The 12866-nt window shown below is 40.2% G+C and overlaps 1 protein-coding gene across 8 annotated transcripts in view; it reads right to left on the reverse strand.

The window, feature by feature from the left end:
* pcbp3 (poly(rC) binding protein 3) overlaps window positions 1-12866 on the reverse strand; it is a 99824-nt gene that overhangs the window by 17191 nt on the left and 69767 nt on the right. For 7 of the 8 annotated variants that reach the window (XM_031296513.2, XM_031296512.2, XM_031296508.2 and 4 more), the window contains 5 exons: window positions 5673-5837; window positions 2742-2765; window positions 2614-2646; window positions 2213-2329; window positions 374-505 (listed from right to left, as the gene is read on the reverse strand). In XM_031296513.2, coding sequence (XP_031152373.1) covers window positions 374-505; window positions 2213-2329; window positions 2614-2646; window positions 2742-2765; window positions 5673-5747 — 381 coding nt within the window. In that variant the 5' untranslated portion in view covers window positions 5748-5837. Of the gene's footprint in view, window positions 1-373; window positions 506-2212; window positions 2330-2613; window positions 2647-2741; window positions 2766-5672; window positions 5838-7238; window positions 7270-12866 lie in introns of those variants that run through there. The other variant, XM_031296510.2, reaches the window with a different exon arrangement.

The raw sequence follows: 12866 nt of genomic DNA on the forward strand, positions 1-12866 counted from the left end.
GAGTCGGTCCCATAGGTGAACAAACATGTAAAAAGTTCAATGTGCTGCCATCGAGAGTTTAATGGGAAAAGCTGTTACAGGGCTAGATAAACTGGAGTTGCAATGCTGTTGTTATTAAAGCTACAATGTCTGAAATGTGTGCCGAAAGTCATAGTTATTACATTATTAAATACCTACTTATTAAATGAAAACAAACATTAAAGAAATTAACAAAATGTAACAATTTAATTACACAACGAATACATGTTCGTATCTATCCTAGCATTTAAATATTATTGGAGAATGTTAATTCATAAAATTTGTCAGAATAAATAATACATCTGTATAGCATTTCTTTTTAGGTTATCCATCAAAAAAAGAATTCCTATCGTACCTCTCTCATTTCTTTTATTTTGGAGCCTCCTTTGCCTATGAGGGAGCCACACTGGCTGGCTGGCACTACAAGCCTTAAGGTGACAGGGGGCTTGCTGGTTGCTGGGCTGTTGCTCATGGAATTGATTATGTCCTAGAAAACAACATATACATATAAATCATTATGCAGTGGTAAGTTTTTCCTCAATGTGATCCAAACAAATCATTTATGTATTTGTTTGTAGAGGCTATGCATATAAATCAGTTTACGAAGCTAAAAGTCCGTACAAAAAAACTGCAGGAACACATATCTTTCAATCATCCTTTCATATCTTATCTGCTTGTCGATTGAGCACTGCTCTTTGGCTTTGCCAGTAAATAACGAGCGCCTTGGTCTGGCAGAACAGATTTTAACACAGGTCACTGCAGCAGCAGTGGGTCTCCAGTCGCAGTGCTTAAGTAAATCAATTAGATGGGTGACATCAAAGACAGGATCCGAGGAAAAGGTTGCCGAAAGGAGACAATTTAAATTCACCTACAGCCTTGCGACAAATATCGCAAGGCTATATATATATATATATCAACCACGATGAAGGATTGTGTGCTGAAGTGTAGGGCTATTTGTTTAAGTACCAGAGAGCACATATGATTAAATTGCGGTTTGTTTCAAAGGTTATTTAACCACTGTTCCTTCAGTGGCAAGTTCACATACATTAGTCAATTTAGGGGAGTTTATCTATGTTCCCAGGGTCCTAGGTTCCCCATCTCAATGTCATTTTTATATTACACATAAAGGAGACCTTTTCAAATAGTTTTATGTTCTCAGCGATGTTTTTTTCTGAGGTTGAATGTTCAAGGTCCCAAATCACCCACATATAGGTAAAATCTTACTGATGTTAAACTAAACCTACGCCCTCAAGTTTGAGAGCAAAACCGTTTTCTTGACTTTATATATTGTTATTACATGGCTTGGTTGAATTCTAAGGCATTCTATGGTCTGTTATTTCTTGATAACAGACCGTTGCTAAGTATATAGCACGGCAGTGCTAAAATATACAAAATATGCAAAATATACGGCTACTACCACAGCCCGTAAGGGGGATAAAATGCGTGCCCGGACCGGACCGGTGGCTTTTGCAGAAATGTCTTCGTTGCAGGAGGGGGAGATACTGTGGTGTTGAGTAATAGACGAAGGGTTGCATTAAACAGCTACAGAGTTTACGTTGCCATGGACGCAGGATTCCAACCGTAGAGACAGAACTGACTATTTTCTTTAGCGGAAGCCATACAATCATATTTAAATCAATAAACTCCTTTTTAAATCAATATTTTGTGTCAAATTATTGATTTATTTGGTAAGTAGCCATGTAATGAGCGGGCTTCAGGCTGTCGGGGGTCCTGGTCACCCTTTCGTGGTTGTATTCGCTATAACAACCGTCTCTCTCTATATTATCCCTTACATATCTCCACAGTGGCTGAACAGATTTCTACCACTCAAACTGCATTTGGAATGTCCATGTCACTGCATTCTTTTACAATTTTTAAATGTACCAATCTCTTACAATGTTAGTTTATATCAAGAGTAGTCTCGCATTGCCAGACCTTCCTCCACAGTGCTGCGGAGGAGGGTCTGGCTAGTCCACACAGCACTCCGGGATGGAAGTAAAAACGCTCTGGCTTATTGGCATTTCTTACTATATCAAGAGTATAGGTACCCTGGGAACATAGGAATGACCCCCTTTGTGTGTAGAGGGCAAAAGGCCTTGAACTCCCATTGGACTTCATCAGTGCATGAGCCCATTGATCTGTGCATATTTTACTTTATATAGAAAACTACTGCCACAATCCTATCATACTGTACCTCTTCAAATTTGTAGGCAATCATAGCAAAAGCCTTGAAGATGGTGTCTGTTGGTCCAGTGATGGTGACGATCCTCTCTGGACAGTTGCCCTCAGAAATATTGATCCGTGCTCCACTCTGGAAACAACAACAACACAAACATACTGTCAATGGGGTCAATCTAGTTGATGTGAGACCTTAATACAGGTATGGTCCTCTATCAAATTTACATAATCTATTCACTACCAATGAACTGAACAAAGTATGAAATTACAAAGTGGAACGTGTCATTGATTTCAAGTGATGTGCATTGTGTATAGTGTTTTGAGTAATCACATTGTGACCTGCTTAGAAAAGATGTACATATATTTTTTTATTATTTAATAATTTAAATTGTGTTATTTTTTAAGACTGAAACTCACCTCTTCTCGCATCTTTTTTACCGTTTCCCCTTTCTATAAAGAAGTAAATTATGATCAAAATTGTAACATGGTTCAATACATATTTTTCCACAGATTCAAGCATGTGTGATCTAATAAAAAGAACATACCTTTCCTATTATACTTCCAACCTCCTGCAATAAAACAAACAAACAAGAGAAAAAAAAAATACTATTCATTAAGGAAACTTCTGGATAAATGTACAGAACTAAAACTGCTTTGCTGTTCCTGGACAAGGTGCACAGTACAGGGGCATGCAGAGGTTTCACAGCTGCATGGCCGTGTTGAGAGCCACACTTTCCATATGCATGTAATCACTCTTCATGAGCTCGCTGCGGCGCAGAGGGCCAGCGCTGGCTGCAAGCGTCAACACTCCCTGACCTCTCCTCAGCCACGGCCACGGTTACATCCATTGTGACGTTAAAGCTGCCGGCCAGCTGCTGCGTGGTGCCAGGTTCTTCCTTAAAACTCAATTTAGATTTATCAAGCACCATGAAAAGTCACACAGGAGAAATACTTTGCCGTTGCCCTCAATTATTCTTTTAGGAATTTATACTTCATTCAAGTTTTTTCTTTCTTTTTACTCAAACTTTTAATCTCTGTATCCTACTCTACTCTCCTCTACTATTTTAGCCATTAAATCAGCTGATAAATGATTATTTTTTTTTATTGTCACTCACAAATGACATGTCATCTCTTTCCATGCATTCAAGAATCCACACATTTCTATCCCAACAACAGCTATGCCCTGCGCCAACCAGTTCTGCTCATACAAAGTCCAGAGGAGGGGCATCCAGGACAGTACATCCTCCCCCTCCAGGGACACGTGTCCACCAAAGTCTTTCACATGTCCTGCACCGCCGCCACCAACACTGTGGAGGAGAGTGTTATACAACAATCGGATCTCGACTGTTTTGTGGTTTGTATCCTATCATCTAATTGCTTGACCTCTGTGTGTTTGTTCTGAAAGCAGTTACGAGTCTCGGAGAACAAGGAGACACGAAGCAGGGTTCAGTTCACAATGTTCTACAGGTTCAATGAGATTCACAAGGATATATACATTTTCTAACAATCATTCCGTTTACTTTGATGACGTGAGAGTAGAAAGATAAGAAAGAAGCTCCATAGTAAAGGGGTATTGGTTAAAGATAGGTTCACGCAGATAAATCTTCAGGAAAGAAAACAGTGTTACAATTTATGACACAAATATGTAAAATAGATTGGAGAGGCTTTGTTCAGAGTTTTTTGCGGAATGGAATGTAACGGATTCACATATTTCAGGGAGTATATCTTAGCCATGCACTCCGAGCACACGGGGGTACCTGCACGTGATAAAAAATGCTGACAATGATCACCAATATCTCACCCAGCCGAACCAAATGGCTGCTCAATTTGAGGGAAAGATCCTTCTGCCAAAGTCCTCCCACATAAGCCATCTTCTGGCAGACTGTCAAACTATCACTGGGTCACTGATGTCAGGGACTCTTGCATGAGAAGCCATGCAATAGGTGAAGTATTGGGCTGCAGACTGCTTGGCAAACAAAACAAGGGGAAGATGTTGGCTCTAGTCTTTGCTGTGCACACCCCACCAACATGGCCAGCTCAGTGGAGATGTGTAGTGTGGGTTTTTCCAATTACCTAGCAGCCAGCAGACCTCCCTGAAGAAATATGCATTTAAACCTTCATTCTATTTAACTCTTAGACATTGCTCGCTAACAAACACTGCAGACTTAAAATAAGTGAAGCCAGTTGCTTGCAGCTATCAGTTATCACAAAATTGTGCTCCACAGCTTTGGCACCTTACTGCCGTAGGGGGAGGCAAGAAAGCAAAGACCATGTTAGTCAAGCATGATGGATCTTAACTGATTGGCCAACACACACACACCAACACCAACTCTGACCTCCTCTTAAAGAGTAAAGGGGAAGAGGGGGGAGGCAGAGCACGTTACACATAAATGTCTGGGAAAAAACGATGTTGGTGCCCACTTACACTGTGCCCTGGGAAACCTGAAAACACTTAGGGCAGACAAGAACACTGAGCAGAATCAGTAGAAGCCTGTCACTCTTTAAGTCTGGACGTAGAGTTTCTTTGTAAGGGCTATCAACCATCCTGATTCGGAAGGCTCCCTGTTTCTACACGACAATACACAAATGGCGTTTCTTAAATTTATCACCCTGGTCGAAGCTTTTCAAAAGCTCCATTTACAGTGACCTAAAACACTGTTTGTGTGTGGACAAAAGGCCAAAATGCAGAGAAAAGGCTACGTTTTTTAAAAAATATCCGTGTGCGCGTGGCCTGCACGTGGCATAGGCCTTAGATTTGACAAAGCTCCTCCAGAACCACAACATTTTTTATAAAACTGCAAACCTCCATGACTAGTGATCTCTGCACTCAGTATGTATGCGCTTGATCGCCTTCAGTCCATCCAAAATGGTGCCGCAAGGCTACTTACAAAGGTCATCCAGATGATCTCACATCACCCTGGGACTCAAGTCTCTCCACTGGTTACCCATCAAATATAAGATTATAAGCTTCGGTTTAAGATTCTCATTCTCACATACAGATCATTGCACGGTCAGTCACCTGCATAGGTGGCTGACCTACTGCAACCCTATTTATCAGCACGCCCCCTAAGGTCCAATATGTCCGATCTCCCTCCTAGCACTCAACTTGTGCCTGTAGTGGACTGTTTGTTTGGGTCGTAGCATTGAGACTCTGTGACGCCCTGCCTTGTCCAATACGGTCTGCTGTCTCTGTGGACTCTTTTAAAAAGACCTACTGTTTTTAAACAGGCCTTTCGATGACCTCGCCGCACTTTATTTTATGTATTACCTTAATTGTACTTTGTTTTAATATGTATCTGTATATTGTATGTTTTATATAAAGCACTTTGTGATTTTCTTTTTTATCTGTGAAAAGTGCTACAGTATATAAATAAATGTTACTTACTTACTTAGTGTAAGTATAAAATCAGTGAAGTTACCCGTTAGGTATCGAGGCTACTGTACCACAGCCAGCATAAACATGTGTGCCTGCTTACTTTTCCATGCATGAGGAGGCGGATGGTAAGGGTGACATTGAGGCCACCCTCTGACTGGACTTTGGTGGGCTCCATGCTGGGGGGAAGAGAGACCAAAGCACCGTCCTGGAATGGGATGTCCTCAGAAGGAGAAGGGGAAGGGTGGTCTTCCAGCCAGCCAGTCACCTGCCAAACACAACACACAAAAAGCATGTTACAGTATATATTAGTAGGCTATTATATGTTTTTTTTTTACATATTTAAACAAACAGAACATAAATACCAGATGATACATAACTTCTGTTCTGTCGTGTTGCACTACTACAGTTTTTTGACAAAAAGTTGTTTTGTGCATTTTGTGTACTGTATGGCAACACATGTAGTAGGCTTACAATATACATTTGTGTGCTTGTTTCTAGAAATCTATTATCCACAAATCCTTCCAAAAGAACTTCAACAAGTTCAACTTGCAGGTCACCACACATCAAGCCACAGCTGATCATTTCGCCAAAACATGTGGGCCAAAAATAAAACACTGTAGCAGGGAGTCAAATACAGCACAGCTAGGCATCGCTTGTATGAGTATAAATTAAAAAAAATTGGACACCACAGTTCACATCACAAGAGCAATTCGGCTAACTTTGTACATTATGCAAGGATATATTGGGGATGCTCAGTGGTTTACAAATCACAATACTGATGTGCTAGAAATTAAACTAAATGATGATAATGAAAGCATTGACTAAACTCCTGAAAATGAATATCTCTGTGTAATAATGTTCACTTGAAGGTACAGCATGATGACTTGCAGAATTGTTAGTGGCAAAGTCTTCTAAAAGACTCTTGATGAGTCAGACATTAAAGTTTTTTTCTCCAGTGCCCTCATTACAGTTAGTCAAGTTACTTTGCCCCCCTTTGCCTTTGCAAAGGCAAACAAGACAGTCTGTATGCATGGATGGCTCTGCCGAAAAGGGAAAGTTACTTTTTGTGTAGAATAAGTTAGGAGAAATGACCCATTGTTCTGTTCATTGCATTGAATTGTGTTCTCTTGCAAGTCTACACTGGGTATTACAGAATAAATCATGTAATACTATATCACAAAATTGTTTCTGCACAGTTGCCAAGTTAGGACTGACTTTCATTTATAGTGCAATGCCTCCATAAATAAAAGCTCTATGGTGCTCACAATTCAGAAGAAAGTTTGAAAGAGTGTATACTGAATGTGAAAATACTAGACAATTTTTACTTAACTTACTAAGCTTTCTTTCTTAGAATAGATAGGCTATTGTATTTTTCACATATCTCTTTGGTGTTGTTCTCTAACCATTTGGCCATTCTCATTACACACAGACAGCATCCAAATTACCTTATGACTTTCTGCTGTTATCATTACCTGAACACCTTATCATTCCATTTTCTACATATGTCACCAACCTCCTACTCTGTATCAAACTGGGAACTTCTGATAATTTATGTTGGCTTGTTTGGCTACAGATTCAAGTCCACAAGCCAATTCTATTTTTCAACCAGCCAGATACAAACATAGGCTAGGCCTATTGTTGTTTTTGTGCTAATAGAAAAACTCACCCCTTTGCATCACAAAATATAGACCTCAGGCAATGGACGTTTTAAAAAAAAAAAAAAAAAAAAAAAAAAAAAGTATGAATCAAACTTGCCCTCATAGAGTGGCGGGCAATTTAACGTTTTAGGAAACAATCAAACTAATATAAAAACAATTACAACATTGGAAGATTTATTATTTTGGTTTAACAGCGCCCCTCTGCATTACAAGGTAGAGTAAAATGTCAGTCGGTTTGACTCGACCAGTGGCTGGTGGTGAAAGCCAGGTGAAATTGTCTCCTGTAATTAAGTATATCAACGAGTGTCCTCTGCCATTTCACTGCCAACGGGCTCAGGAAACGGTGTAAAAATGTAAAATGAAGTCAGCCGTAGTACAGTAACGTTACAACACAGCAAGTTGGAAATAAAACAACCATGAAAGTGAGCTAACTGCTGTTAACGATATCAGATAGCTTAAGTTAACTATGCTAACGCCGTGCTGTAGCTAGCTAGCTTGCAGCAAATAAAAGAAGACAACAAAACTACGCAGCAACACGCTACTACAGTGGGGAATTAACTAATGAAACATGGATATCAACCTGTTGACTTGGCCTCCATCTCAATATGGTGAGTAAAATATATTTCACTTGCTACTACAAGCTTTGTTTATGGTTAACGTTGTGTCCCGCTTTGGCTTCATATGTTAATTGTTTGTACATTTCTTGACTTTATGGAGATTAATGCTTGAATGTACAGTACATGTATGTACAATGTATGTACAGTTGTTTGAGTGGATGCTGAGGCTGTGAATGTGCCTTCTCTCCACCGTGGACAGGGCCAACTCGTTCACTGTTTGTGATTTGTGATTGTTTGCAGAGCATCTGGAGGGTTTGGTAGTTCCGCTTGTCTTGGTTTTGAACTTACTATATAACGTTGACTGAAAGGGAAATTCAGCAATTTAGAGGAGGAATGTTGTATGCCTGTCATGCTACTTTGTATGGCAAACATAGGCCAATGTCATGTGAATTAATATTCTACTACCACCATGCAACTTTGTAAAATGACACCAGGAGGCTGTGTGTTCGTGCCTTTTTGTGTTTAAATTCAGGGGCAGTTTTATACCAAGGTCTGACAGATCCTCTCCCTAACAGAACATTGCTCCTAGTCCTGCCTCTGTGGTTTAAATGGGCCTGGAACAACAAATGCTCCCCTCAACCAACTTTTCCTATCATACAGCTGAATCTTAATAATACCACCAGTGAGCTGACATCAGCACTTCCATTCATACAACATTTAAGAAAAAAAAAAAATAACTTTACTTAGTGCTTCTTGTGCTATCTACTTGAGCCAAGGACACACAGGGATGAGCATAGGAGGTATACAGCTGTGCTACTGCTCTGTTACAGTTTTCATCTGATGTTTTATCTGTCCAGAGAATATTGCCCACTTACACCGCTGATATTTGGCTGCTCTGTACCAAACCAGTGTCTTGTGATATCCTGTAATGCCTTGATGTGTGTTTGAAGTATTTTGTGTGACTTTTTTAGCACAGTGGATGTCATTTTCTAATTCCTTAACACATTGGAAAGAGTTTTGGATGCGAGTGTTGTCAGCCAAAGTCTCTGAAATCACCAGCACATGGACAAGGGCATTCATTTATTTATTATTATTATTTTTTTAAATTGCAAAATTGGTATTTGGCAGGAGGCAAATTATTTCATGCCTGCCCCTAATTTCATATTTTTTTCAAATGTATTTGGTTCCTGTGTAGTGACAAATGTGGTGTCAAAACAAATTACTCACCAACCAAACTGCCAAGTTGGTGCATGTAGTGTTAGGCTTAGTGCTTTTTGCACCTCCTGTTGATGTTATTTTTTAGACAACTAGCAACACCTACTATAGAAAACATAACACACTTAATGTTTTTGCAAGAAATTGCAACCCCTCAAAAATACCATGTCCTACTTGTTCCCGCTCTAATGACCACAGTGTGTTTGTTAAAAGGTGGCAGACGGCAGCATGTGTGTAAGATAGTCATCCAGACTCTGTCCAGTGTCCACCCATGAATGTGCTCACTTCTGTAATTTTCTAAAAGAGAAAAACTGCTCAAATATTAATGTTGGCCTTGCTGGAAGCATTTGTTTGTGGGTTCACCTTGGATTGTGGTGCAAGGGCAGGCTGGCCTCATCCTGTGTTGATTATGGTTTACTGAATCGTATTGCGGCATTATGATTTTCTTATTTAAATTAGTCCCAATCTGCTTGTTGCTGCTGCCCCTTGATGATGCACCAAACCACTCTAACTACATTTGTGCATTGGGCACTGCTGTTTGAAAGATGTGTCCTTGTTACTACTGTGGTTAAAGGAACACCCTGACTTGATGTGCTCTTTTGGAGAAACCTTTAAGCAATTTGGAAGATTTAGGTAAGTACAGGATTTTCCCTACCTTAGGCTTATGCGTGGCACCCAAGCTGTTTTGGGCACCTCCTGAGCTGAATGAATGTAAAAATAATGGGAGCATCAAAACTAACTAAATTACTTTTCTTAGCTCTAATGGTTGTAGTTGGTCCCCAGTGGACTTCCCAGCAAGTTTTGTCTTTAAGCTTTTTGAGTGTTATTTTTGTATTATCTGCTCTAGCTTTACCAACGTTTTAGACACAGATATGGTAATGAAAATGGTCCAAAATGATGTGAAATTGCATTTTTTTATTGAAAAATTCAACATTTTCTTGAGGGAGGACCCCCGTTACCTCCGTCAAATACCTGCATCGAAGTCTCCCACAAACCTAGGGAAAACACTGCAGTATATTGATCAAAAACAAAAATGAGAATAATGTTAAAAGACCATGAGAACAATGAGAACATGTGTGCCTCGCTGACGTCATCTGGCTAGTTAGCCTCACCACGCAGCACATAGCAGCAACAACAACAAAGCGTAAAGGAATAGTTTGACATTTTGTGAAAGCAAGGAGCAAAGGCATCTTGAATTCTCTGCTGGTTGCCTGGCAACCTTATGACTATGACGTGGGAAGACCAGGCCAAGTGATACTCTGGCACATAATCCCCCAAACTACAGCTAGTCATTTTTACGCCTTGGTTTTTGTACTGATTAACCAAAGAAGATCAGTGAGCTTTAGACGTTCGAGTAGGTGGATGTTTTTACCATTGGGCAGAGCCAGGTTAGCTATCTCCCCCTGTTCCAGTCTTTGGGCTAAGCAGACTATATTTACTGTAGTGCACAGATATAAGTGGTATCAATCTTCTCATCTAACTGTCAGCAAGAAAGCAAATCAAACTATCCTATTCATTAAAGCAATCACCATAGGTGAGAGGTGAAGCAGAAATTAGGGCAACTGTTTAAAATTTGTTTAGCTGACACTCTGTTGAATATGCAGTCCCTCCAGAAAAACGCGATTATGCGATCGCATAATTCAATGCATAATCAGCCAAAGTCTGCATATTTATGCGGGGGCTGCATTTTTTCAAATACGATGCACTTTCGCCGCAGTGAAACCGCAGTTTTTGCAAGGTCCCGCAATTTTTGCAAGTTCCCGCAATTTCGTCGCATAAAATTGCATAAATATCCTGCATATTCCATCGCATTTTTTAAGAAAACGTGCCGCATAATCAAGGATCTTTGCCCGCAACAATCACAAAAAAACTCTGCATTTTTCTGGAAGGACTGAATATGGTAGCATGCATTGTTATGTAACGCTCTAATGGTATTGGTGCACACTAAGGCATTGGCATTCCAGTTGCAGTTATTTTGTTCTCAACATAATTTGCTGCAGTTGCTTCAGCAAAATAACACAATCGTAGCAATTTGTGTGAAGCAGGTGAAGCTCTGCAGTTTTGTTGAAGTCACAGTGAGTCAGGGCAATGCCGATAAAGTGGTTTCAAGCGTGGTTACAGTTTTTCAAGACTTCACGCAGACACCTTTCACTGTGATATGATATTAATGGTGAGCCGAAAGCAGTCGCGGCACTGTTGACGTTACACTTCCTCTGAGACGAGCAGGCACAACGGTGGTTTCTATGCCCTGGGGACTGACTGACAGGCTGACGTTGTAAGGCAAGGCAACTTTATTTCTACAGCACCTTTCAGCAACAAGTCAATTCAAAGTGCTTTACATAAAACATTAAAGAGTAATTAAAAACGGTCATGATGAAAATAAAACAGGCTAAAAATATAATACACAAATACAAGAATAAAAGTTACAGTGAGTAAGAAATTAATAATTATTCAATTTAATAGGTTGTAAGGACAGGTTTGGGAGGGGTTTATTTTGGTTAATTTCTGTCAGTGTAAAATATTCTAAATAAATGACATAATGTTCTAAGTAAATAGGTTTGGAATAATTTTTACAACTGAAATTTTTTTTTTGTAATTACAGAGGGAAAGCACTGAAAAAGGTACCGTTGGGTACCGGGAACCAAATTTCAGGTATCGGTATTGGTAGTGGTATTGGTTCAGATGCGAAAGGTACCCAACCCTAGTCACCGCGAACCCCCCTCCGAGCCCTCCGCTGTAGCTCGAAGTGCACCTCCAAAAATTTTTAACTGTGCGTCAAGGCGACTCAGACTGCAAGGACTGTGATTGGTCAACTCGTCCTGTGTGTTGATAGTCTGTGTTTCAAGCAGCCTACTGTGGGGAGTAGCAACATGCTAGTTCACTGACATAATCTTTACAAATAAACTCAGACATATTTTGGTTACAATGACGGGGTTATCCGTTTGTAAAGTGTCTATATGTCTGTAACATTTTTGAAATTGGCACTTCGTCAGCAAGCAGTACTTTGTGGGCAGGTGTGCTAAAGTTGCTTGCTAAAATAACATAAACTGGCTGGCAGACACCTCGCAAATAACCTCAGACTTATCACCCCCTGGCGGTATGGCGGTGAAATGCACCGCGATGCAAAGCAACCCTGACGCAGAACTCCGAAAGGGTCACAACGCCGTAGGAGCGACGGTGTAGCTACGGCGTGGAGTTGACGCAGAAGCATAAAACAGCCATTAGTCATTATATCCACTTTACTGATGATTATTTATCCAAAAAGTCATTGTGTAAATAATGTTGTATTGAAAGAACCAACAGTCAACCCTACAATATCGTTTTAGAGGTATTTGGTCAAAAATGTTGTGATATTTGATTTTCTCTATCGCTCAGCCAGGAAACATTCAGCTACTACACAAACTCCCGGGCAGTTCAGTGCTTGTGTTAGGGGATTCTCACACCGCCTCAAAGCACACCAACAAGTCTGATCGCTGGTTCCATGGTTGGCCACCGCAGCGTGACGTGGGGTTGCGTTTCTCCAAAAGTTGAGTCGGTCACAAGTTTTCACGTGTCCCCCCTGCGGCAACCCCCCCGCAGCCTAAACCCACTACCCCCATTCAAAAGGAATAAAAAGACCTGCGTTTTTGCCGGACGGCCGACGCGGGCTGTGTGAATGACGCCTAATTAGTCATGCAGGAACAGGAATAAAGCCATACAATTATGGTACAATGTTGTGTAACTGAATCAGCTACATACATTTTGATATATTGAATAAATATGTAGTATAGACAATAAGGATTGTATTGTTTTTGTTATGCAGTTTTTTTTGTAAAAAAAACAACTAAATCCCACACTGTAAGAAATGTCATATTCTTTTGTGTT

This window comes from Sander lucioperca, chromosome 8 (assembly GCF_008315115.2).
Source record: "Sander lucioperca isolate FBNREF2018 chromosome 8, SLUC_FBN_1.2, whole genome shotgun sequence".
Lineage (NCBI taxonomy): Eukaryota > Metazoa > Chordata > Actinopteri > Perciformes > Percidae > Sander > Sander lucioperca.